This window comes from Urocitellus parryii, chromosome 6 (assembly GCF_045843805.1).
Source record: "Urocitellus parryii isolate mUroPar1 chromosome 6, mUroPar1.hap1, whole genome shotgun sequence".
In the NCBI taxonomy this organism is placed as follows: domain Eukaryota; kingdom Metazoa; phylum Chordata; class Mammalia; order Rodentia; family Sciuridae; genus Urocitellus; species Urocitellus parryii.
Genome location: NC_135536.1, coordinates 199,004,258 through 199,030,984, shown reverse-complemented (window position 1 = coordinate 199,030,984; position 26,727 = coordinate 199,004,258). Strand labels below are relative to the sequence as shown.

At 51.6% G+C, this 26,727-nt stretch overlaps 2 protein-coding genes across 2 annotated transcripts in view; both read right to left on the bottom strand.

The window, feature by feature from the left end:
• Positions 1 to 2,542: 2,542 nt before the first annotated feature.
• Positions 2,543 to 4,786, bottom strand: C6H20orf204 (chromosome 6 C20orf204 homolog). Its single transcript, XM_026413452.2, has 4 exons — positions 4,754 to 4,786; positions 3,224 to 3,478; positions 2,972 to 3,124; positions 2,543 to 2,830 (listed from the first exon to the last, which is right to left on the bottom strand). Exons 1-4 carry the CDS (start codon positions 4,778 to 4,780, stop codon positions 2,696 to 2,698), a joined length of 570 nt encoding a protein of 189 aa, XP_026269237.1. The 5' UTR covers positions 4,781 to 4,786; the 3' UTR covers positions 2,543 to 2,695.
• Positions 3,421 to 26,727, bottom strand: part of Prpf6 (pre-mRNA processing factor 6) — a 51,392-nt gene continuing 28,085 nt past the window's right edge. Inside the window, exons 12-22 of the mRNA XM_077799543.1 lie at positions 20,908 to 21,030; positions 16,847 to 16,968; positions 15,227 to 15,365; positions 13,930 to 14,049; positions 13,481 to 13,657; positions 12,855 to 12,988; positions 12,282 to 12,373; positions 10,435 to 10,549; positions 8,383 to 8,509; positions 5,072 to 7,526; positions 3,421 to 4,906 (exon numbers count right to left, since the gene is read on the bottom strand). Coding sequence (XP_077655669.1) covers positions 7,374 to 7,526; positions 8,383 to 8,509; positions 10,435 to 10,549; positions 12,282 to 12,373; positions 12,855 to 12,988; positions 13,481 to 13,657; positions 13,930 to 14,049; positions 15,227 to 15,365; positions 16,847 to 16,968; positions 20,908 to 21,030 — 1,302 coding nt within the window. The 3' untranslated portion in view covers positions 3,421 to 4,906; positions 5,072 to 7,373. The remainder of the gene's footprint in view (positions 4,907 to 5,071; positions 7,527 to 8,382; positions 8,510 to 10,434; positions 10,550 to 12,281; positions 12,374 to 12,854; positions 12,989 to 13,480; positions 13,658 to 13,929; positions 14,050 to 15,226; positions 15,366 to 16,846; positions 16,969 to 20,907; positions 21,031 to 26,727) is intronic.

Sequence of the window (26,727 nt, the reverse complement as noted above, 5' to 3'; positions counted from 1 at the left end):
TTCCCATCCCTCCCTTCTTCAGCTCAGCAACACTCCTGGGCTGGGTGGTGGGTAGTGGGATGCGGGGGAAGGTGCTGCCCCAGTCCACAAGAGGCTGCAGCTGTCACCCCGGTAGAGGTAGAGGTGGGAGGTGGGGCTGGGTGGGGAACACACAAGTGGCAAAGTCAGGATTAACTTTTGGTTTTGCAAATCCAGAGACTGGCTTGCCTGTCACCCAAGTTCCAGATGTTCTTTCAAAGGCTCCCAGTCTGGGAGGCCATGGAACCCAGGCTCCCTTCAAAGCCTGCCAGGCCCCCTCCTCCCAGTGCTGCACATGGGGGGCCTTGCTCCTGGGCTGCAGGAAATTGCACAATCCTAGCCAGTGCCCTGCAGGCCCCATCTGCCACCCTGGCACAGCCCCCTCCTTTGGGGCCATACCTCCTACATCCCTGGAAACAGCTGAGCCTTGAGAAGGCATGCATGGGACAGAGCAAGACTGTCTGCAGACTCCAGCCCCATACATGGTAGAGTCCCTGCGTCTCTGGGCTGGTTCTGGTTAATTCCAGCCAGCAAATGTCTATGGAAGAGCTCCTGCTGCTGGTCTGTGCCAGATGAGAGTGAGGACAACATGACCTGTCCTCTCAGAGCTACAAAGAGACCACAGGGAAGCTGCCCCTGGGGTCCCCATGGTGAGATTGAAGAGCTCAGCTTCTCAGGGTCTAAGCAGGCACTTAGCTTCTCCTCTGGTCTCCATGTCTTGGCAGCTGAGTCTTGGTGTGCCTGTGCACCTGGTCTTGCTCTAAAAGAAAAAGACCCTACAGTGGGTTGAAGCCCCTCTCCCCCAGGTTGATGCTGGCATGCCCCCTACAGAGGAACTATGGGCCTGGGCTTCTCTCCCATTGGCCCAAGAACTCAGGCATCAACCTGTGTCACCAAAACTCTGAGGTTTCTGCCTGTCCTCCAGCCAGCCCCCAGAACACTGTGGTTTGTTTCATCTTTCCTCAATCACAAGGGCCAGGAGCTGCCCTGCTGCCCACCCACCTTCCCAGCCAGATTGCTCTGAACAGGGGGTCACTGTGGGCAGGTAGAAGCAATGGTGGAACACTCAGAGGTGACTCCCAGCTGTTTATTACAGCAGTGCTCTTGCTTTCCCCAGGGTGGGAAAAAATGGGTCCAAGAGAGTCCTGGTTAAGCCTGTTCATCCTGTCCCTGCACTCAGCCCAGACACACCTCCCAGTTCCTGCTGACCTTCTCCAAACCCCCACTTAACTGCCCTGGTCATGCTGCACTACACCCTATGCTCCAACAAACTGGAACTTTTTCTCCCCACCTGGACTTGGCCACACTTGATTATGTAAAGCAGAGGTCACTGAAGGGAGTCACATTCAGCCCAGGTTCATGCTGCTGAATTCCCTCCACTTCCCCGCTATCGTCCCCAATGCAAGAGGAAGCTTTCCTCCATGTCCTGGGATCCCAGGGTCTTCTTCATGTCTTCTCCTTCATTACCCCTTCATGTCTGGCACCCATCTACACACAGGCCCCGTCTAAGGTGCAGGAAGCCCCAGGTAGGTTCCAGCACTTGGGCCATGCCTGGCATCCCCACCTCAACACCTCTAGCACTTGCCCACACTACCCCCCATGGAGCACACAATGCAGAAAGCAGGTCTGGGCTGTTCTGTACTCGTGCTCAGAGGTGGCCTGGAAGACTGTCAACAGGTCAGAATCTGAAGTCCAGGAAGCCCCGCCCCCTGTCCACAGTGCTTTGGTGGGGTAGAGCCAGCTCTTACAGTTCCTGTGTGATTTGGGCCCCAGCTTCCCCACCCGTGAAGCAGGGACAACAGCTCCCTTTGGGAAGACCCAATGTGTGTGATGGGGAGCCGGTGGGGATGGGATTCGTGGCTGATTGCCTCAACCAAGGCCAGTCTCTCCATGTCCTACAGGCACGGGGCAAGGTCTGCCTCCACTCCTCCTGTTCCAGAGCAAAGGCAGGTGCCCAGCCCATGGGCATTACCTCTCTTTCCCATGGGCTAGGGGCGGTACTAGGGACCAGCCAGGCGGTCCGCGGACAGGGCTGGGGCAGTCTCTGGAGGCCCCCCGCAGTGACCACCCCCCTGAGGCCGCAGGAAATGGCCTGGCCAAGCTCGCGGCCAGGGGCGGCAGTGCTGGTTTCCCTTCAGACCTGTTTCCTTTATCCGGTTGTTTTGCTCCAAACTCACCAAGCTTAGCTTCCCCTCCCCTCCATTTCCACCTCCCGCCTCCGGTCCAGAAAGGAGCAGGACGGATATTTGACGTTTTAGAGCCCCAACGGGCTGCAAGTGCCCCACCCCGCAGCTCGGCTCACAGGGAGCCAAGTCCAGTGCCCCGCTTGCGCCCCCTGCCGCCCGCGCCCAGGTATGGAGGGAAGCTCAAGTCCCTTGGCCCTGCCACGGAGGAGCAGACCCTGGGTGGCCCAGGGCCCACAGCCTGACCAGCGAAAGAAGACTCAGACCCGTAGCACCAACTCTATTTATTGAGGCCTCGCTCGGTTCTTGGGGGCGGGCCACCTCTGGGACCCGCCATGGTTTGCTTCTCCAAGTCCCTGGCCCTCGGGGAGGGCAGGCTGGTTGAGCGAGCAGAAGAGGCTGCCATCGGGACATCAATCAAAGGAGGCTTGTTGCCAGATTCCGCCGCGGATCCCCAAGTTTTTTGCTGGGTGTGGGGGGGCAGGGCGGGCGGACTAGGATTCCCCGGTGGCCCTGGCGCGTAGCGCGAAGAGTTTCTCCCAGCAGGTGGCGACGGTGTCCAGGGCACGTAGCAGGAGCCGCCTCCGACCACCGCGGCGCTGGACAGGACGCATCCTGGGGCGCCGGCTCTGCTGTCCAAGACCCATGGTCAGTGAAGGCACCCCGACCATGCGCCCGCCCAGTGGGCCGGAAGTGAGCCTCCAGCTGGGAGAGCCATGGACCGCAGGGCAGCTCTGTGGCTGGGAGGGGCATGCACTAGGGACACACACCTGGCGAGGCTTCCAGCAGTGGCGCCTCATCACCGCCTCGGTGCGTAGGGCCACAGTCCATGCAGCTTTCTCCAGGGAACCACGGCGGCCCCCAGTCACTGCCCGGAGCAGAGTCTGGCCCAGGGACTCAATGGACAGAAGGATACTGTGCTCCTGGGGAGGGAAGGAAAGCTGGGGCCAGGGAGTCCTAGGGGAGGTCCCGAGGGAAGGTGTAGGTGGGCGAGGGAAGGTGGATGGGTACATACTCCATACCTTCTGGGCACTGCAGGAGACATTAGGTCGTCTCCGCCCTCCGCCCATTCCAGTTAGGTTTTTCTCAAGGAGATGGTGGTATCCTGAGCCTGGCTCTGGCCCCAACTGTCTCACTGCGGCCTGCAGATCCTCGAAGATGACTGCGCGATAGTGGCGGAGCACCTCTGGGACGCTGCAGGCACTGGGCTTAGCCCAGTCAGGAACCAACCACAGCAGTGCCAGCAGGAGGGCGCAGAGTGTGGGCTTGGAGGGCACCTGGAGGGGACACCAGGTCTGGGCTTGGGATGTGAGTCTATGGAGTGCCTTCTAGTACAAGGGGCATCCTTTTAGGCACTTTGGGCCACCAGAGAAGGTGTACCCCTGCCCCAATCTGAGCTGGTATAAAACAGATGTCATTGTCCAACAAAGCCTCTGGACACAGGGCTGAAAGGATAAGTCCCTGTCTCAAGGATGGAGAAACTAGACAGGCCTGCAAACCAGATAGCTCTGTGCAAAGATCTTGGGGTATATGTGGGGTGGGGTGGGGCACCTTTCACTGATCCCTGAAGGACCAAGAAAATAAAGGAGCTGTTCCAAAACAGGGCCAAATGCTGTGGTTATCTGGGAAAGACAGAGGATGATGGACCCCCTGCAAGGCTGGAGGGCAGGGTCTAGGGGCTCTGCACAGCAGGGGCACAGCGTTTAATTGCACCAGTATAGCCTCACCCCCTGGCCAGGGTCAGGACCATACCCACCAGCTACAATCTACCACTTGGATCAGGCTTTCCTCTTGCCAAGTTCCCCACCTCATCCCCTCTGGATGCCCACAGAATAGGCACCACTTGAAGCTCTGCCATCCCAGAGGGTGGAGTAGAACCACTCTGCCCTGTGTGACGTGGTGGCTCCCACCCTCTACCCATGGCTGTGCTTTAACCAGCTCACAGAGCCATGAGAACTAGGGTCCTCACACACACACCCCAAGTCAACCCAGAGAGGGGCAGACTCAGAGCTGCAAACTACACCTCATTGGAAAGGGAAAGGCTGGAGAAACCCCCAAAGATGGGCTGGGGATGCGGCTCAAGTGGTAGCGCGCTCGCCTAGCATGTGTGCGGCCCGGGTTCTTACTCAGCACCACATACAAAAAACAAAGATGTTGTGTCTGCTGAGAACTAAAAAAAAATAGATATGAAAAAAAAAGAACCCCCCAAAGATGATGGAGAGAAAGGGGGCCACCATATCATACTGCAAGCAGTCAGCCAACAGGCCCCTTCCTACCCAGAACAGGGGTGGGAACTGGCTCTCAGGGGAAACCCAAGCATCAAGAAGACAATCCATGGTTCCCAGGTCCTCAGGCTAGAGTCAAGACAGCCGACTCGGGCTGGAAAGTCAATCATGTGAACCCAGCCGGACCACAGGACTCGACTCTGCTTCCCAGCCCCAGCAGGGGAGTCTGACTGCACGTACCCAAACCTCATCTAAAGCAGGGGCGGGGGGGGGGCCTCCTATCCACGGCACCAAGCAGCAATCAGAAGAGCAGACAGTTCACTGTACCCTTTCCTGAGGCCCACCACACACCATGGTCAACTGTTTGAGGGCTTAAACCTTCAATGGACTGCAGTCACAGTGTAGCACATCTAATTCAGGACAGGCCAGTGGGAGGTGCTGAAGGGGCAGGCTGGCTACCCAGGGAGTCGCAGGCTTAGCCTAGCATGGGAGGAAAGGGTTCTAGGAAGGCTGTGGTGCATGCACTCAAAGCTGGTCCCAATGCTGTGATCTGCTGGGAACCACTAGTGGCTTCTTCCCAGGCCTATGCGCACTCCAGCCCGCCCCCCCGCCCACACCAGCCACCCCCCATGCCCAGCTGCTCACCATTGGTCAATCAGGGTCTTGCCCTGCCTCACTCCCTCCAGCGGACCACGCACATGGTCCTGGGTCTATGGTGGTAAGTGCAGCTGGCACTTGGCAGTTGCTCCAGGTCCAACACCAGCCTACGGGGCTCCCTGGACAGGACTGCCTTGCTGCAGGGCAGGCGGAGAGGCTTTTGAAGTTGGCTCCTCCAGCAGAGGAGGGAGGAGACAGGTGAGGGAAAGAGAGGCCCACAGCCAGCCTGCCCCTCCCTCTCCCAGCCTCTACCCGGCTGCTTCAGTCAGTCTGACCCTGGAGCCCACTGTGGCCTGTCCTGCAGGCCAGGGTTGCTCAGAGACTGAGGGTACTGGTTTGACCCACAGGGAGTTGTCAGCCCCAGAGACTTTGCACTTTGTCAAGGAGTGAGGGTGCTTAGTGAGCAGGGCCCAGCTGTGGGCAAGGCTGACTGGGGTCCCCCTCAGTGGTCACCAAGTGCTGCCCCTCCCAGGAACTGGCTGACAGAATCTGATGTACAGGACTCAACTCCCTGCCCCATGACCACAAGCCCTTGTACCAACTCCCAGGAAGTCCTGCCCTCGCAGGTCAAGATCTGGGACTTCCCAGACTTCCATGCTGCTGGCCCAGCCTGCTCCTCCTGGACTGAAGGGGCCTCTCATGGGCAGGGGCTGCTGCTCTGCCTCTGGAACATGGCTTACCTTCAGTCTGGGCTAAAAACCTTCAGCTGAAGAAAAGGTACATTAAGCCTCCCAGGGAGGGAAGCTGGTGACACGTGAGAAAGCCACCCCCTTGCAGGTGAGAAGAGGCACCTCTGGACATGCAGGTGTTCTGGAACCTTCCAAGGGCCTTGTATGTAGTTTCATGCCAATCACTCTTCCCCGGAGGAACCAAAGGGACAGGCCACTCAAAGTAGAGGCCACCTTGCCCCTTCCCACCAATAAAGGAGGCTGCTTACAGTGAATCCAAGGCTGCCTCTGAAGTTCCCAGCAAAACAAGAAGAAGCTCTGTGGCCACCCCTCAGGACAGGGCAGCAACAACTGACCACAACCTCACAGGTCACAGGTCAGCTGGCACATCCATATGACTGCCTGGTACCAAACAACCAGCATCTCTGGTTCCACCCTGAAGATGGTCCCTGCCTGCTATCCTCGAGTTGGGCCCATGGCTTCCACAGCATGGCCTCATCCACCCCAGATGCCCACAGTTGAAGCCGAGGTCCTGTGGCCAGCACTCCTTAGGGCTCTCTGTTCTCACCTGGGAGGAGGGGAAGAGGCACCCCAAGCCAGTAGGGCCCTGTCTGCAGGAAGGCTGAGCTGTGCTGTGACTACCACTGCAGGCCTTGCTACAGGCACAAGAGATGTGGAGCCCCCCCGGGTGCATCACTTAAGACTGGAGAACAGCTGTTCTACAGGAAGTAGGTGTCAGAGGCTGTCCTTCACCATCCCCAGAGGCACTTTATCTTCTTGCTGGGCCAAAGTGGAAGACGTCCATTGCCCTCCAGAACAGCCATTTTCTCTAGCCAGCCACCTGGCATGGGCTACACACCACTCCTGAGAGCTATTTCTCAACTGAATGTGCACACACATACACACACACACACACACACACACACACAGAGATTCAAGGTCCAAGAATTTTTTTTTTTTTATCCCCACAAAGCAGAAAGGCTGAAAGAAGTCACATCTCTGCAATACAAAATTCCATCTATCAATGAGGACAGGCACAGTGCTTCAGGATAAAACTGCTAATCATGAACTAGCAAAAGCAGACTTTCCTGCAAAACAAGGCAAGCTCCTATGGGGGACATCTCCACAGGGCCTGGCCAGCACGGAGAGGCCTGGACACAGCCAGGTTCTGCTGGGTACACTCAGCACTCCAGGAGGCCCCAGCTGGGAAAGTCTCTGTCCATATGGATGTGACCATGGGGGCTCCTGTAAGTGTTTCCCCCTACTCATAGCTCAGTCCCTATGTGGCCTCCACCTGTGCTACAGACTAGTGACCGAGTGTCTCCACTTTTTGCAGAGTCTTGACTCCACTACCTTCTCCACAAAACCTCAACAAGCCCTGGCACCCCACCATGCTTCCTCTGTAGGATACAGGTGTCTGCAAGAGGCCTTGCCCCAACCAGAGGAACTAGGACCACCCCGTACCTGTGTGGGAGGCTGGTGGGGCTGCAAAAGCACAAGACAGCAGGCCCCACCCTTACCCACGACATGAAGATCTTTAATGAACGTTGGGCAGATAGTCAACCCTGCCCATGTGTATCCATGAGCCACCTATGGTCCCACCCCTGCCCCAGACTGGGTCATCAGAAGGTGTTCTTGATGCGGGCAGCCACCAGCACCAGGATCTCTCCAATCTTCCTCTGCCAGTTGGCGATGTCCTTGGACACGGTGCACCACAGCTCCCCGTGCCGGGGCTCTGCGTTTTCACAGCGCTTCCTCACCTCCTCCTGCTGCTCCTGCAGGAGGGGACACAAAGCACTCAGGCATGGCTCCTCCTGGGACATCTCAAGCCTTGCCTGCCCCACACCTACCCCCTTTGCAGACTTGGACCCAGCTTGTGGGCAGGGCAGGTACCCATGTGGCTCCAGGATAAGCAGGGTGAGCCTTCAGATGGGCCCCTCAAGACAGCCTCTCCCCACTGTTAGAAGCCCAGAGCCAGCCAACGTGGTTGTGTGCCGACCTAAGTCAGGCTCTTGGTCCACTGTCTGAATAAGGCAAAGTAGTCTGCCTGCTACCTCTGGGGAAGACCCCAGGACACCCTGTGACCACCCCATGGATATGGCTCTGATAAGGCTTGGCTGGGGAGGGGCTGCTGCCTAGGCTCCCCTGGAATACCACCCCTGGATTAGGCCCAAGAGGACAAACCAATTCCAGTCTCATTTCTAAGGATGTAGACTCCAAGCCCCACCAATCACCAAACAACTCAAAATATGCTAATAGGGCCAATCTTAGTGGCACATGCCTATGATGGGGTGGGAAGACCAAGTTCCAGGCCAACCTCAACAACTCAGCAAGACTCTCAGCAACATATCTCAAAATAAAAAATAAAGAATGGGGAATGCAGTTCTGTGGTAAACTGCCTTTGGGCTTAATCCCCAGAACCAAAACAAAACAAAATAACAGACCACTTAAAATGAACTAAGCAAATAAATTTCAGGCTATAATAAGAAAACACTGTGATCAGTTAATCACTGTGCCCCAACCCTACTCTCCAGACCCAGGACTGAGGGGTGCTGGCGGAGCTCCCTAGAGTACCAGAAGGTTGGGGACAGACAAGAAGGCAGGGCACACTGGTTGGCTTGTGTGCCTCACCTCGGTGCCATGCTGCAGCTCGAACTTGTAGAAGAAGGCCCAAGCGTCCCCCAGGTCGGAGTCAATCTTCACCGTGCGGTGGAACCACTCCCGAGCCTTGGTGATCTTCCGCTCACTCCAGAAGAGCCTGTGGCAGGAGGGAGGGTACACCCCAGCGCAGGCAGTGACTGGCAGTGTGAGCCCAGGCTCCCCTACCCATCTGCACCCACATTGGCATATGGTCCTGGACTGCCTAGGCAGCATCTGGGTCATCAACCACAACTGTCCTGAAGCATCTAATCACACTGCTCCTTCAACACTCCCAACTCTTGAAAACTTCCTTTCCTCCAGGTCAAACAAAGATGAAGTGTCAGGATGACAGGGAAAACTGTCATCTCAGCCGGATATCTGCTGCCTGTCCAGCTCCAGGCAGCAAACTAAGCAAGTACTATGAAAGCAGGCTTCCAGTCAGCACCAGGGACCAGCCTGCTGGGGCTGTAGCCCCCAGCCCCAGGACTACAGCACAGTGGCTGCTGTGTCTGCCAGGCATGCAGACACCAAGAGCCAGGCCGAACAGGGTCCACACATGTGGATCCTCAAAAGCCAAATCAGGGTCTTCATGAGCACCCTCCTCCTTCCCACTGGTGCAGGGCATGCTAGATGGTGGGCACTCTGGCAGGCCCAGGACTCGGGGCTGCTCCCACCACCCCTCAGCTTAGCACCCACAGGCACCAAGCAGCTGCCAGCACAGTGGCCTCCACTCCACTACCGTCTGGGCCAGTCTCAGGTACCATACGGAGTCACTTCACATTGATAACCTGATTGTTTTTTAAGCCGTGTGGCACTCTTAATTGCTTGGTGTTAGATAAACTGTGATTTAAAGAGTGCAAACTCAGATATCAGAACAGCAAGGAGTGACTTATTTACTTTAGCAAAGCCTTTATAAGGTTTTTATGGCTGCCCTATCTGAGGACCACATGTAAGTCACTCTGGGAGGAGGAAGCCCAGGCAAGTACTAGCCAGGCTTTGAGAAGCCTCCGTTGTCAGCAGGGGCCCAGGAGCTCAAGAGGGGCACAGGTAAAGGGCCGCCACATCAGACCCTGGAGACCGTTGCCACCTGGAGCAGAGTAAAGGCCAGTCTCAAGAAGGCTCTGCCTCTAAGCATCACTACAGGGTTGAAGAAGGACTGGGGATACAGCTCAGTTGGTAGAGTGCTTGCCTTGCATGCACAAGGCTCTTGGATCCCCAGAACAAAAAAAAAAAAAAAAAAAAAAAAAAAAACCAGGGTTGGAGAACACAAAACACCTCCCTGGGGCAGCTACAATCCTCCCTGAAGACCCTCTTCAGTCCCATCTGCACAGTCACCTGCTGGCCTTTCGGCCACACCCAGCCCAATCCTTTCTAGAAGGAAGCAGAGGGCCTGTGGGGTCAGGATGGCTCTCAAGGCACAGCACTTCCTGACCATAACCTGGTGCCATCATCCTGAGGTCCTTCAGGCTCCAGTCGCCTCCTCCAAGGCGCAGCCTCTGACCTAGCATCACATATCGGCGTCGACCACGTGTTGAGGTCCCTCCCTGACTCCTTCTTCCCCTGAAGACCATGTGCTCTGAGAGGTTGTCTCTAGTCAGTCACCTCCACGCTCTTAGGCTTGCAGACTGGACTGGGGTTGATCCCAGGACCATAGAGCCACAAGTGCATGATTTCTTGTTCTGACATAATGAAGCCCCTTAAGCCAAAGGGTGGACCAACACTAGCAGATGTGTCTCTGCTGAGTGACTCAGGCCACATGCAGTACGGCCCACAGGACACCCAGGACCGCAGGAGAACTCAAGCAACCCAAAGGCTCTGGAGAAGGACTGACCTGGACAGATGTCCAGGTGACTAGACAGTGCACGCTGTGGGACTCTGCCAGGAGACACACTGCCCCAGAAGACAGAAGCAAAAGCTTCCCAGCTGAGGACCAGGGTGGCCCACCCTGCTCCCTGCTCATTTGGCACAGCTAGGGAGAGGCAGTCGTGCCACCAAGGCCCCACTGGCACCCAAGGCCAGTAACCCAAAAGGACACCCACTCACTTGGCCACAGCCAGCAGCACATGGGGGTCATGCTCACACTTCTTCAGGGCGTCCACACTCTTGGTCTTCCTCTGGGGCCTTGCCTCCAGGAAGACGGCTTCTGACCACAGAATCCCTGAAGTTTGAGAGAGAGACGCCTCAGCCTTGCCTGTGGTTACAGAAGCACATCTGCCTGCCCCACACAGGCCACGTGAGGGCCCTCAGGGCCAGCCACAAAGGCTGAGCTTCCATCTACCACAGCCACCCTGCACAGCAGCAGCCTGGACACCCCTCTACCCGCAGGGGGAGATGGCCAGAAGCATCAACCACTGCCAAGCCTCCAGTCCTGCAGACTCTGCAACTGCACACCTAAGGGTTTATTATTATAACAAGACAATCAAAAATCCTAGTAAAAGTTCACACAGGAGGGCTGGGATTGTGGCTCAGAGGTAGAAGGCTCACCTAGCATGTGCAAAACGCTGGGTTTGATCCTCAGAGCCACATAAAAAGTAAATAAATAAAATAAAGGTATTGAATTCAACTACAACTAAAAACGTTAAAATTAAAAAACTTAAAAAATTCACATAGGAAAATGGGGGTCAAGCCAGGTACAATGGCACACCATGCAATCCTAGTGACATGCACGCCAAGACAGGAGAGTGCACATTCCAGGCCATCCTGAGCTACTCAGCAAGACCCTGTCTCAAAACAAAAAGGGCTAGGATGGAGCCCAGTGGTAGAGCACCCCTGGGTTCGGTTCCCAGTACCACAAGGGAAAAATAACAACAACAACAAAAACTAAAGATGACCTAAGCATCCAACAAATGACCAAGAACTGAGGGTATGTTACTGAAATTTGCATTCTTGAACGTTCAACAAGAACCAAAAATTCTCACAAAACTTTCAGCTTTATAAAGGTAAAACAGGCCAGGAGCAGTGGCGTATGCCTATAATCCCAGCTACTTGGAGGCTGAGGCAGGAGGATCACAAATTTTAGGCCAGCCTCAGCAACTTAGTGAGACTCTATCTTAAAATTACAAAGTGGTTGGGGTGTAGCTCAGTGGTAGGGCATTTGCCTAGCATGTGCTAGACCCCGAGTCTGATTCCAGCATCATCACCAGAAAAAGAAAAAAATGAAAAAGGTAAAACACTCAATACCCAGTATGACTTTAGTTGTATACCATCATAGAGGTTGTAATCCTACAAACAAGTAAGAGTAGGGATTCCTGATTAGACTAGTGGACCTGGAGGTGATTTCTAGTTTCTCCTTTTAGCTCCAAAAATTTTTTTTTTTTTTTTTTTTTTTTGGTACTGGGGATTGAACCCAGGGATACTTTACTGCTAAGCCACACCCCTAGCCCTTTTTATTTTTTCAAACAGGGTCTTGCTAAGTCCTTAGGCCCTCACTAAGTAGCCCAGGCTGGCTCTGAACTTTCAATCCTCCTGTTGCAGCCTCCTAGGCTGCTGTGATGACAGGCATGTGCTACCAGACCCAGCTCCAAATTTCTTTATGCCACATATGTATTCCTTATATGCTTGGAGTAAAATGATAAAAGTTAAAATCTTTTTTGCTTGAACCCAGGGGTGCTCTACCACTGAGTCCTAGCCCTTTTGATTGTTTTGAGACTCAAACTTGTGATCCTCCTGTCTCAGCTCCTGAGTCTCTGGGATCACAGGCATGCACCACCGCACTCAACAGTAAGTTAAATCTTGAAAGAAAAATAAACGGCAGCACTTCAGAACATGAAATCAAACTCTTCCATGTTGAGACTGGGAATTCAGTCCAAACATCCTAATTACCAAGTCCAGAGAAACTTGAACAAAGTAAGCCACATACAGGCCCCGAGAGCCAGCCAGGAGCCCCTTACCAGAACTGGGGCACTCCTGCAGCGCCTTGGCCATGAGTGTGTTGGCAATGTTCTTCAGCCCTGCTCGGTACTCCAGCCGCACAGACTCCAACCTGAAGAGACAAGCCCAGGGACATCCAAGCCCCATCTACCTGCAGCACAAACCCTTGCTGGCCCCTGGAGGCTCAGGAACAGCAGCAGCTGCAGGGCAGAGCTCATCCACAAGAGGCGGATGTCCCTGCCGAGCCCTGGATTCCCACTGCTCCAGATGAAGTGAAGATGCAGGACAGGACAAAGACTAGGGAGTGTGTGCCCACCCTGGGTCCTTTCAGGTTTCTCACACTGAACAGAGCCCTGCAGCTCTACAGGCAGGACACCACCCTTCCCCTGGCAAACCCTTGCCTGTGCCCCCTCTTCTGTGCAGTGTGCTTGCTCAGCTCCACTCCCCAGCCCATCACTAACCCCTGGCTCCCTGGGCACCCCCTATCAGAGCACGTTAAACAGCATCAAACTACCCACAGGCGGGTCCTGCTGTCTAGGCCCACTGTGAGGACAGCCCTCTAAAGGGCAAGCTGGTCAACAGCCAACACTCACCACAGCCCAGGATTTTTTGGGTTCTTCAGGCGAGACTTCTCCAAAATGGCCCGAGCTCGGGTCAGCTGTCCAATCTTCTCCTCCAGCCGGGAGAGCAAGAGCCACAGGGGTGTGGAATGAGGGCACTTTTTCAACTGTGGCCAACAAACCAAGCAAGAGAGACGCTCAGACGGTGTCCGGGAAGGACTGCAAAATAGCAGAGGCATGCTCCACCTGACAGAATCTCAGAGCTGTGTCCAGAGATGGCACCTCATGCTCCCCGAGGGTTTATAGACATGCTGAGGGGTTACAGACATACACGTGTATGGGGTGTGTGGGAGATGTACAGGTGTGTTCTACATTTGTGGTTGTGTTATGCACACGGGGGCACATGTACTACATGTTCTGTGCACTGCACCCCACAGGTCCTGGGCACAGGGTGTGCAGCTCTACAGAGGTAAAAGCACTAAATTCAGAGCGGGGACCAGTGCTCGGTCCTGAGCCTACAATTCCACCAACTGAGGCCTGAGTGAGTCGCTGACCACCAGCCCTCCAATTCTCCCTAGAGGTGGGGGCGACAGCCAGTGTCAGGTGCTGGCTCCATGAGGCAGGCCAGCGGCAGCTCAAGTGTCCCAGCAGAGGCTCACCCCCTGGTTGTAGGCCTCCCGAGCCTTCTCCATCAGCTCTCCCTGCTCCTCGATCTGCCCTTTCATCATCCACAGCTTGGGGAAGTCCTCGTAGTGCTTCAGGGCTTCCTCACAGAGCTCCTGGGCAGCTGCAATGTTCCCTAGCACCCACTCCAGCTTCACAGACTTCATGAACACCTGTGAGCAAACATGTGTGAGTCACAGTGAAGGCACTCCCGGGACTCTCGCTGCACAGTATGGCTCATCCCCCTATATCTATCCTGAGGGATGTGATGTGCCTTGTAAGCTGATTCACAGCAGGGGGGTTAAGAAGCAAAGCTACACGGGACTGGGCTGCAGCCTGGGCTCTCCTCCTCTCCCTCTTCATTGACATGCAAGCCAGGTGCCAGGTCCATGCCTGCACATGCAGCATCCCAACGGCCCCACTCTGCCTGCCCACCACTACGCACACGGGCCGTAGGTGCACTGCTCCGCGCCTTGGCCAACAGCCTGCGGGCCCGCTCATACTCGTTGTTCTCAGACTCCAGCTTCACAGCCGCCAGCCAGATCTCCTCACTATTGGGGTTGGCCTATGGGGCAAGCACAGCACGTCAAGATGGGTTCAGAACCAGTGGCAGGGCTGGTGCACACATAATTAAAGACAGCCTGGGACACGGCCAGGCCTTGCTCTGCTGCAGGACTGGTAGGTCCAAGCCCTTCCCAGGCAAGGCAAGGACAGTAGACTCCAGGCAAGAACCTGAGCTCACCTGAAAACACATGCTCCACCTTTATTCTGTGCAGAGGAAGGCCCCACAGCACTGAAGCAATGCTAAAGGCTTCAGAGGCACATCCAGGATCCACCCGAATCCTTCACAGCCCTCTCACACTCTTGAGTGGGTCACTCACATTCTGCATGTGTGAACTCACTACACATGACCTTACTTTTCCTTCTTTCTGTTGCCCCAGTGTGTTCACGTGAGCAGACAGAGGTGCAGGGTGCCTTGAGTTGCGTGGAGAGGGCCCCCCAACAATCCAGAGTCTACTGGACATGCAAACAGTGACTTTGATGTGTCCTTAGAGCTGGTAGCCAGACAAAGTCTAACCAGCAAGAGTCAAGTCACACCTGATAAGCAGCCCCCAAGACAGGCAAGGAAAGCCACCTTGGGGCTTCTGGCATGCAACAGTGTGAGGTGATGGGCAGCAGTCACCAGGTGGTAGGGAGGACACTGCCTCTTTTGCGTTCTCTCCAGGAGGCAGCTGGGATAAGTGTTAACCCAGCCAGGCCCTCTGGTGGAAGGACACACTTTTTGGTGGCAGCCTGGGCTGCAAGAGTGCATGGCATTTTCATGGTACTCCATGGTTTACTAAGAAATGTGCTGTAAAACCATCTAATACCCTCTTGTCACTAGGATGTTATACATGACAACAAAAATAAAAACATACTTAAAAATACTGCACACCACATGGCAGCTGGATGGTCAGACTGGCAAGAGCAGAAATTTCAACAGGCTTCCCCTCAGATGGGGCCTTGGGGTTTCCACAGAGCCCACAAGTGACCCTGTGTTCTAGGATCTGAAACATCAACCTGTGGTCACACTGAGTAATAGGGACAGGAGGTAAGAGTTCCCCAGCTGGGCTTCACGCTCACAGGGCCCCTCAGGGCATCTAGATCATGGCATATCCATCCCAAAACACGTGCATGGGAAGTACTCAGGCACCAGCCAGCATAGAGGTTGGGGTCTGCCACACAGGTGACCCCTCACATACCTGAAAGGCCAAGGCCAAGATGCTCCGCGCTGCAGGCACATCCCCTGCCAGCCATTTGGACTTGGCGCCCATAAGCCACAGTACCTCGGCCTTGGGGCAGTGGGCCACGGCTCTCTGCAGGAGCGCCTCCAGAGACTCCCTGAAAGACAGAGATCAGGATCACCAGAGCCAGGGCCATAAACCAGAGCACACAGGCACTCACAGACACAGCACGGGCAGCAAAAAGACAGTTACTACTCCAAAGTTCGGCACTATAAATGATTTACCAGAGTTTACAACGGGGAGAGTGTGGGGAAATCTTTCCTCTCCATAAAGGTTCTAAATCCAACTACTGAAGAGGGTTCCACAAAGCATGCATTGTTTGAACAGCAGGGCCTTTTACAGTGTGTGGCCTTTCACCTCGAACAGGAGGACGCATTGCCGGATCCACTGACAAGAGTCTACTCTTCTGGCCTTATTATAAAAAAGTGATTTTTAGGTGACTCCCGAACAAGAACACTTCTAGCACTGAGTACCTCTCCTTGGTCTGCTGCCTCTGGGCCATATCCCCTTCACCAATGACCCCTGCGGGGTTCAGCAGCAGGTCACAGTAAACATACAAAGCCACACTGTGAGGCCTGAGGGCAAGGCCATGCCCCACTAGAACTCCTACCCCAGCATCACTGCCCTCCCATCCTTCTGATTGGACACCCTGGAAAAAGCCCCTGAAGCCCATTGGACTTGGCCCCATAAGCCACAGCACCTCAGCCTTGGGGCAGTGGGCCTGGAGGACCAAGTGCACCTGAGCACCAAGCGGGCAGCTGTGTATGCTCAGGCCATGGGGGCCAAGAGGTCTCAGCCCACAACAACCCTGCCCAGGTGACCTACAATGTGAGTCACCAGGATCATTTCAGAATGTCCCATGGCCCTGAAGGGGTTAACTCTGAAACACCAAAACAGCTGGCAGTGCTGGGAGGGAGCTCCAGCAGTACAGGAGAGGGCCCTGAAGACACTGGCACCCAACAACGCCAGAACAGAGGAGAAACCAGGGCTGAGCCCTCGCACTGCAGCCTCACTGAGCCAGCCAGGCAGGACCCACCCAGCACGGGGCAGAGGCCCCAGGAAGGGATGGATGGAGGGTCCCTGGGGACATGAGCCTGATGCCCTGGAGCACTACCCATTTAAAACAAGAAACTGCGATGCCTAATTTAATCAGCACTTCCAGGCAATAAGGCAGACCCAAAAGGTTTTTTTAATTAAAGAGTACAATTAAAGAAAATTGTCAAGGACCTCCTCTGAGCACAAACCAGCCCAAAACCAGAGCCAGCACAGCTTAAGTGAAAACAGCCTGCGTGGACGAGACACAGCTGCACCAACTGTGCTGGCTTCAGCTTCCAGACAGCACCTCAGGACAAGCCTCCTCCAAGCCTTGGTTTCTCAACTCTATGATCCTATTTCAGATGGAACTATAAAGATCAGTCCAACTGCAAAGTCCCAAGGACCAGAAAGCTCCTGTCCTCATCACACACACCACCCCCATCAGGCCCCTCACCCAAAAGGAAGCACTCATGGGTCTCCAGTGCCATACAGAGAGGAGCCAGGGGTTCAGTCAGTGGCAGGGGCAGGTGGATCACCTCGTACCTGGTGCCATGGTTTTTCTCGAAGTATGCAGCTCGCAGCCATACGCTCTTTTTGCTGGGGAATACTTGCAGGGCGTAGGCGTAGATGGCCCGTGCGCACTCCAGGGCATTGTGGGCCACACACTAGAAAAGAGAGATGGACATGAGGGTGCTGACGCCTGCCCAGCCTCCATGATTCTCCAGATTCTAGATGACATCTGCTAGAAAGTCCACAGCAGGCCATCTAGTCAGAACTGTGATCTGAGAGGGACAGCAGAGATGGGCACGAGCGCTGAAGCCAGCTGGGAGCTGCCTATGAGGGCACCAGTCACCATGTGGCACGCGCACACGCCATAGCTGCACATCGCCAGCAATAGTTTCCTTTTTTAAGATTAAGGTAAATATTTTCCTTTATAAAAGTGACACTGAAAACCTGAAGACAGACAAAGATGAGAGGGAAGAGGAAGGAAAGCCCCCACTCCAACAGAACCACTGTGCAGCCTGCTTCCAGGTATTCCCACGCTCAGGAGGGTTTCTTTCTTGGGTAGAATCAAACAACTGAGTGAGAGCCTAGCCATCACCTGCAGTGACAGAGTACCCAGGAGCCAGCTGAATGGATCTGCCGCTGTGGCCGTGACAACCAGACTCACTGCACTGGCACAGACATCTGTCCTCTAGCAACTGCACACAGGACCACGGGAACCATCCCCAAGAGAAGTCACTGCCTTCCACACCATGCAGACATCCAAGGTACCCTTGTACCAAGAAGGGATTAAAATATGGAGGTGAGTAAAAGGCCACAAGGGAGAAGGGACAAGTACAAAGTTTTTCAGCCATGAATGCCAAAATGCCACAGGGGAGGTACCTGGCCATACAAGATCCCTTCCCAGATGGACAGCTGCCCTTCCAGAGAAAGGACACTCAGTGTGTGGAAATGGGAGGGGACAAGGAGCAGGTGTGACCTCCTCTGTCATGGAGTCTCCCTCTGACTCAACCACCACAGAAATCAGGGAGACCTGCCTTGCATGCTGTGTCAGACATGGACAGAGCAAGCCTGTCTCCCCTGTCTCCCCTGTGATTTCTGTCCAAAGCAGATGGGGCCAGTGACAAGGCTTTCAGATCCTCCACCACCTTGTCTGATCTTGGCGGGAGGGAGTGTGGGAGGTACCAGGAATTGAAGTCAGGAGCACTCAAAAAGTGAGCCACATCCCCAGCCCTATTTTGTATTCGATTTAGAGACAGGGTCTCACTGAATTGCTTAGTACCTCACCACTGCTAAGGCTGGCTTTGAACTCGTGATCCTCCTGCCTCAGCCTCTCCAGCCGCTGGGATTACAGGCATGTGCCACTGTGCCGGGCTCCTTATCTGATCTTACAACTGTCTGCAGAATGGCTGGGACACCCCACAGGATCAATTAGGTGTCCAGGGTCTTGGGGTGGATGGGCCAGTCCCAGGGTGGGGAGGACACTAGAGAACACTCCCTACTTCTAGTACAAGAGAAACTTCAGTTCTGACTCTTACATCACAAAGTGTGGAAAAGTAACTGTACTTACTCTAGTCAAGATAGGCATCACCTGCAGTGATATCCACCAAGGGCCTCTGAAGTGGTCAAAAGCCATAAGGAGAAGGACAAAGGGGGAAAGCATATGACTCTATGTCCAGAATAAAGAGGGCTGGACACCAGGTACTGGATTCTTTCATTTAACCAAGGAATTTTCACTCAATACAGAGACTACAAAAGTTTGTTAAATTAGTCTTTTTTTGAACATAGGGATGCTTAACTACTGAACTACACCCCCAGCCCTTTCTAATTTATTTTGGAACTAAATTACTGCCAGCCTTGAAACTTGCAATCCTCCTGCCTCAGCCTCCTGGGTCACTTTGATTACAGGCACTGTGCCTGGATTAAATTAGTCTTTATACTTTATTTATTTATTTATTTGGTGCTGGGATCAAAGGCAATGCTTGGTACATGCACACACCCTATCACTGACCTGCAACCACAGCTCCAACATGATAAAAATCTTCTGAAAGACCATCACCACTAACCTAGGTTTCAACTCCCATATGCAGGTCAACAAGCCAGTGCCTGTGCTCTGGGTCATGCCACACTGGGACCTGAAACTACAGGCTCACAGGCTTCAGAGATGCCGGCCTTGGAGCATGACCCCACAGGCTGGGGAGAAGTCCTCAGCCTGCCCAAATGGAAAGGGATAAGCACTCATATAGCAAAGTGTGGGAAGCTGCTCTCCGTGACTACATAGCAGCAGCTCACAACATGTACAACAAACAGTATTTAGGAAACCAATTATTTTGGGGTAAAATTGGGAGTTCATAACCCACTTCAATCTAATGTATGAAATATGATATGTCAAGAGCTTTGCAATGTTGTGAACAACCAATAATAAAAATTAAAAAAAATTAAAAAAAAAGAATAGTTAAAAAAAAAAAAAAAGAAACCAATTATTTGCCTGGGCTGTGGCACACACCTGTGATCCCAGCAACTGGGGAAGCTAAGGAGGAGGATCTCAAGTTCCAGGTCAGCCTGGGCAACTTAGACACTCTTGAAATAAAAATGTGTTTTAAAGAAGTAGGGGGTATAGCTCAGTGGAAGAGTCACCCTGAATTCAATCCCCAGAACTGTCCTCTCCCGCCAACCCACACCCAGCCAAATTGATTATCTGGCAAACACTACAGAGAAACAAATGATTTGGCCAAAATCGCCATGATCAGATCCTGAAAATAATGGTTCTCTGGGGAGAACAGGGTATTCACATAGTCTCAAGGTTTCTCCTCACAAATGCTTACTAGTCCCAAAGGAAAAAAGAGCAGCCACAGAGAGGAGAGACCTGAAGCCATCCCCTGAACCAGCTGGTCAGTGACCACAAGGAGACCTGACATCCCTGCCAGGCACAGGATCTCAACCCAGCCATGAGCAAATAGTGCAGAGACCCAGGTCAAAGAGGGACCTACGACACTGCAGCCTGTAATCAAGATTTAGACTTGAAACACACAGACAGACCAGGCCTGGTCCAGACTGGCCTGAGCACATGGCCCTGAACAGTTCTAAGCAGAACATAGTTGCTTCTTTCTTTTGCCTGGTGAGATATGAGCCAGGTCTATAGGGTAGGCAACAGCACACATGCTGTGCTGTGCCACAGTGCTGAGGAGCAAAGGACTGCACGTCTGCACAAGCTTCCCTAGCACTTAAGGAGCAGCAGCAGGGTGCAGGCGTGTGCCCCTGAATGAGGAGATCAAGGCACAGTGGCAGAGTGGTAACTTGGGGGAGTGAGGCAAGGGGCATGGAAGAACTCTTTGCAGTTCTGCAACATTAAAGTACATCTGATAGTATTATTTCCGAATGAAAAGCTAAAAACAGAGGGCCATGTCTGTATTAATACTTTATACTTTTTTTTTGGTATTACTGAGAATTAAACCCAGGGATGCTCTACCACTTTTTATTTTATTCTGAGACAGGGTCTCGCTAAGGCTGGCCTTAAACACGCTTATCAATTTGGCCCTATGATCTTTCTCCTGGAAACTTGTTCAGAGGAAAATAATCCCAAAGGAGGCAAAACTCTGTATTTGGAATGTTCTGAAATGAAACATGCAGCAGAAACCAGGGAACGGGAAGCACCTGATGTCACTGAGGTAGTCAGCTAAGGGCACTGCAGCCAACATGCTGCCACCTGCTGTGTGACACTAGGTGACACACTGGGCTCCTTAGCCACTTAGCCTCATTAGCTCTTCACCTGTGATCCCAGCAACTCAGGAGTCTGAGGCAGGTGGATGCAAATTCCAGGCCAGGCAGCAAATCAATAAAACCCTATCCCAAAATAAAAAGGGCTGGGGATGTTGCTCAATGGTAGAGGGCCCTTGGGTTCAATCCCCAGTGCCTCCCACCTATACACACAAAAACGCTCTTCACAGAAATTCAGGTTCACAGGAAATCCTTCCGTTCAACTGCAACTACATTTACGATGAGAATGTCAAAAAGACTTTTAGAACTCCTACTAGTCCTAGGGCCTGATGTCACTCTCAGAGGCTCCAGGTCTTGTACAAACACCTGCAGGCCACACTCACACTGTCAGCGTCTTCCATCCAGGTGTGCTTCCGATCTTCTTCCTCGATCCCGATTCCAATCACAGCTCGCATGACTGCCTGGCAGGTGGCCACACTCCCTGCCCTGTCGCACTCCTCAGCATCCTGAAAAAGACACAGAAATTCTGTTTTTTGAATTTTGAAGTCAAATTGCTGGGCGGTGGTGTCACAAGGCGTAGCTCAGGGCTCTGACTAAACACCACGTCTGCCCTGTTTCCTAAGCACCTGTCCTTGCCGCCTACCATACAATAAATACTGAATGAGGTGTGGGAGTAGGAATGATAGTAGAATGAATCGGAAATTATTACCCTGTGTGCATATATGATTACATGCATCTGTGTAACTCTATATCATGTACAATCAGACAAATGAGAAGTTATACTTCATGCATGTACAATGTGTCAAGATGCATTCAAATGCCATGAGCAACTAATTCGAACTAATAAAAAATATTTAAAAAATAAATAAATACTGAAATGACTGAATGCAAGCATACCCATCCACGCAATGAACTTTAAGTGAGCACTTACTATGCACAAGCAATTATATTAGGCCATTCAGTGGCTATAGGTTTCCTATACTAAGGAAACTTTCAAAGTAGGAAGAGTGAAAGACAAGTTCAAAATAACTGTATTTGTTGGGCTGGAACTCAAGGCAAAAGAAAGAAATGTTTTGACCCAGCCAGGCAAATATGACTGGCAGGGAGCCAGGTGCATAGGGGGTGTGACAGAACACCCAGGGGCCAGGGGCAACCAATCACAGAGCCTTCTACCAGGTAGACCAACATCAGAAAAGAACTCCTGCTTCAGGAAAGCAAATCTTTTTTTTTTTTTAATATTTATTTTTTAGTTGTAGTTGGGCACAAGCCCTTATTTTTCTTTTCTTTTTTTTTTTTTAAAGAGAGAGAGAATTTTAATTTTTTTTTTTTTTTTTTTTTTTTTAGTTTTCGGCAGAAACAACATCTTTGTATGTGGTGCTGAGCATCAAACCTGGGCCGCACGCATGCCAGGCGAGTGCGCTACCGCTTGAGCCACATCCCCAGCCCTCTTTTATTTGTTTTTACGTGGTGTCGAGGATCTCACGTGCAAGGCTAGCCCTCTAGCGCTGAGCCACAACCCCAGCCCCAAAGAAAGCAAATCTTAGGATGTGCAGAAAGAAACCAACCAAGCTTCATAGCAGGAGACACAAAAATGATGACTGAAGACTTGAGATGATAAAATAAGTACCTTCATGTTAATTAAAAAACAGAACATTGATGCAGCAACACAGTGAAACCCTGTCACATAAAAAGGGCTGCAACTCAAAATGTAGGTGCTGGCTGAGGATGTAGCTCAGTGTCAGAGCACCCCTAGGCTCAATCCCTAGTACCACAAAAAAAAGAAAAAGAAAAAAATCCCCCTGATTCAATAAAGAAACACTGTAAAGGACATAGACACCAAAAAAAATAAAAACAAAAACAAATTTAAACAACTGGAAAAGAAATCCAAAGTCAATCTTACTTTTTTTTTTTTTTTAACTACTGGCGATTGAACCCAGGGGCACTTATCACTGAGCCATATCTCCAGCCCTCTTTTATATTTTTTTGGAGACAGGGTCTCGCTGAGTTGCTTAGGGCCTCACTAAGTTGCCAAGGCTGGCTTTAAACTTAGGATCTTCCTGCCTCAGCCTCCTGAGCCACTGGGATTACAGGCATGTGCCACCATGCCTGACCATTCTCACTCTGATGAGAATGTTAGCATCTTTTTGGGATGAGTAACACTGAGGTGTGTGCCAGCTGGCTCACTTGGTGAATGCAGGTACATACCTCACACTACTCCGCACACACAATGACCTCTACAGCTAGCTCCACACCCTCCATCAAAATAAAGCATATGCACTTGACCTGCACCTCCACTTCCAGGGGTCCACCTAACAAGCATGTCCCTGTGTGCACAGCACACTTTCACAACATGGCTTGCAAGTAGAAAGCCGCAGGAGTCACCCCCACATGTACCCTGACAGGTGACAGCACACCTGAGGGCTCCTGGCACTAAACAACATTCCAAGCAATGGGCAAGCACAGAAAAGTCTAGAAAAGGGCTAAGGACTAAACTGCCAGCACTTATTATAAACTGAAAAGAAAAGGGAAACCAACAAAGGTGGTGGAGGAAGGTCCAACAAGACAAAAAGAAAAACCAAGGAAGAGAAAGGAGCGCACAGCATTTGTGAAAGAAAGCCCCCTGGGTCAGGTCAGGGATGACCATAAGTGGCACCTCTAAGATTTTTAGGAGTATGGTGCCTAGAAGCTGCACTTGAAGGGAGAAGAAAGGGTCAGATATCACAATACAACAAGCAATTAAAGTCTGGCACATAGTAGGAAGTTGGTAATGGTGACCACTGCTCAGGAGGCAAGTCACCTGGATGTCACAGCACTCCCTGCAGGGCACTGTGGAAACACAGCGACCCAAAATGACTGGGTAGGAAACTGGAGTCGTCACCTTCCAGCACACACAGCAGCAGGAGGCAGCCAGTGAGAAGAGTAGGACATGCACAGCCAAGCTCAGGCCAAGTTTCCCTGCACCCTGGCACAGGCTCAGGGTCCTCCCTCACCTTATACAGCATTCTTCTCAGCCAGGTGGAGAACGCAAGCTAGTAGAGCAAATGGGACTCACTGTTGGCCAAGGAAGTGCAGAGGGGGACTGGGGAACCCTGGCTTGGCTCGGCTCCATGTACCACCACCACCAGGACTGCAATGAGGACCTCACAGAACTGGCAGAGTGAGCCCTCAGGAGGGCCAGAACCAGCCCTCATGGTGCCCTGGGGCTGGGAAAGCACTGCCACTGTTAGCGTAGGTAGACCCTCTCCCAACACAAGCAGACAACCAGTACAAAACATAGACAGCAGTGGCTGGAGCCACATGTGGTGAGGACTGAGACACAGGAAAAGGTTGAGGGTGCTGCATGGTGCCCAAGCCCACTATCTGGGAATTTCTAGGCCACAGATCAAGGGGACTCCCTGAGCAGAGGTGGTGGAGAGTCCAGGGTAAACAGAAGGACAGAGCATCCAGAACCAAAGATGAGAACCAAATATCAGGATACACAGCAGAATCCCAGAGCTCTGCCCTGTAGGGAGAACCCATGAGTCTAATCAGGGTGCCACCATCCAAAAAGAACCACTGGAAGGATTAACAAGAACAACCCTGGGACCACACACAGGGCCCCACCCAGTGCCTACTGTACCCAGCCACACTAAAATACCTCAAGAGGCATAAAGCACTGGGAGAAGACACAGAGAGGTCCAGGCTTGGTGGGGCAATCAGCCCAAGGCTAAATACCCCTTGGGTCCTGAGTTACGACACGTAAAGGCAAAACCTGAAGAATCAAAGTCACTCCCAGTGATAAAGCTGCACTCCAACACCGAGCTCTAGAGTATTTAAAGAAATGTAAAAATGTCTAGGATCCAGCAAGGTCAGCCTCACAATATTTAGCAACAAACCAGGCATGCATAATTCCACAACAAGAAGGGGAAGATCCATCAAAACTAAGCCATAATGACAGCTGTCAGAAGCAGCAGACAAGGATGCTGAAACACGCACTGTGACTACGCTCCATGTGTCCAGAATCAGGCAGAGACATGAAAGAAAAGACCAAAACTAAATTTCTAGAAATGGACAACAAAAGATCCAAGATGAAAAATACACCTTAAGGAATAAAGAGTAGGTTAGACACTATCGAAAAAAAAGGTAAGTGATCTTAAAGAAATAGAGAAACTAGACGGGTGCGGTGGCACACACATATAATCCCAGCAGCTTGGGAGACTAAGGTAGGAGGATCATGAGTTCAAAGCCGGTCTCAGCAATTTAGCCAGGTCCTAAGAAACCCAGTGAGACCCTATCTCTAAATAAAATACAATCAAGGCTGGGGATATGGCTCAGTGATTGAGTACCCCTGAGTTAGAAAGAAAGAAAGGAAGAAAGAAAGGAAGAGAGGGGAGGAGGGAGGGAGAAATGGGGCTGGGCATGGTGGTGCAAGCCTATAATCCCAGCAAGATGAGGGGCTGAGGCAGGAGGATTGCAAGTTCAACTTTTTTTAGTCTCAGCAACTTAGTGAAGCCCTAAGCAACTTAGTGAGACTCTGTCTCAAAATTAAAAACAGAAAAAAAAAAAGAGGTTGAGTATGTAGCTCAGCGGTAAAGTACCCCTGCGTTAAACTACCAATATAGTATGGTGCACATGCACATGCATTATCAACAACTTGAAAATAAAACTTAAAAATAATTCCACTTAAAATAGCAACCAAAAATAATAAAACAGGGCTCAGGGGTGGAGTTGGCACACACAAAGGCCTGGGCTGTACTGCAAAAAAAGTAAAACACTTAGAAATTAGTTTAACAAAAGAAGTGCAAGATTTGCATACTGAAACACTGCTGAAAAATTTTAAAGACCTAAAAAAATAGAAGATATCTCACCCACACAGATAAGACAACTAAATATTAAGATGACAACATTCCTCAAATTGATCAAATTGAATCGATGCCCTATCAAAATGCCAGATGTTTTTTTGGCAGATCCTAAAATTCATACAGAAGCACAAAGAAGTAAGCATAGTCAAAACTGTTTGGAAAAGGAGAAAGCAGGACTAACACTTCTCAACTTCAAAACAGATACAGCTGCAGTTGTCAGAACAGTGTGGTGCTGCAGAAAGACATGCAGACCAGCATAGAAGATCCAAGTCCAGAACGAACCCTCACAATGATGATCCACAGATTTTCAACAAGCATGCCAAGACCATTCAGAGGGGTAAGAAGAATCAGTGGTGCTGGGACAACTAAATGTGCACACACCAAAGAATGAGGTGAGTCTCCACCTCATATCATGTGCAAGCACTAACTTAAAACCAGCCACTGGGGCTGGGGTTGTGGCTCAGTGGTAGAGCGCTCGCCTAGCATGTGCCAGGCCCTGGGTTCCATCCTCAGCACCACACATAAAAATAAATAAAATAAAGGTTAAAAAAAAAAACCAAAAAAACAGCCACAGTCCTAAACAATGAAACTTCAGAAAATACAGGAGCAAATGTTAACAGCACTGAGTCAGGGTAGAATTCTGATATGACACCTGAAGCATGATCACAAAAAGATCAATTTAACGTATAATTTTAACATGCAAAATTAAAAATATTTATGCTATATGCAATATAGTCAAGAAAGTGAAAAGACAACACACAGAATGTGAGAAAGCATTCGTATATCATCTATCTGATAAGGGATTTATATCCAGAATATACATAAAGAACTTAGGGCTTCAATGTGGCTCAGTGGTAAGCACTTGCCTAGCATTCACAAGGCCCTGGGTTCAATCCCCAGCACCACGGTGGTGCACACCTGTAATCCAAGCAGCTTGGGAGCCTGAAATAGGAAGATTGTGAGTTCAAAGCCAGCCTCAGCAAAAGCGAGGTGCTAAGCAACTCAGTGAGACCCTGTCTCTAAATAAAATACAAAATAAGGCTGGGGATGTGATTCAGCAGTCAAGTGTCCCTGAGTTCAATCCCTGATACCCCCCATCAAAAAAAAAAAAAAAACACTCGATACAACATAGTAATAAAACAGCAGACAACAATAACAACTGAAACAATCCAATTTAAAAATGTAAAAAGGCAAAAATTTTAAAGGTGAAAGAGCTGGGTGCAGTGGCACATGCCTGTAATCCCAGTAGCTTAGGAGGCCGAGGTAGGAGAATCACAAGTTCAAAGCCAGCCTCAGCAACTTAGTAAGACACTAAGCAACTTAACGAGAACCTGTCTCTAAGCAAAAAATAAAGGGCTGGGG

What these genes read in the sequence shown, in the direction of transcription:
- C6H20orf204 (XM_026413452.2), bottom strand. Translation starts at nt 4,780, where the DNA reads ATGGTGTGTGGTGGGCCTCAGGAAAGG. An exon ending in TCTCCTGCAGTGCCCAGAAG is followed by an intron (nt 3,125 to 3,223) that starts GTATGGAGTATG and finishes TTCCCTCCCCAG; the next exon opens with GAGCACAGTATCCTTCTGTC. An exon ending in ACTGCTGGAAGCCTCGCCAG is followed by an intron (nt 2,831 to 2,971) that starts GTGTGTGTCCCT and finishes CTTGGACAGCAG; the next exon opens with AGCCGGCGCCCCAGGATGCG.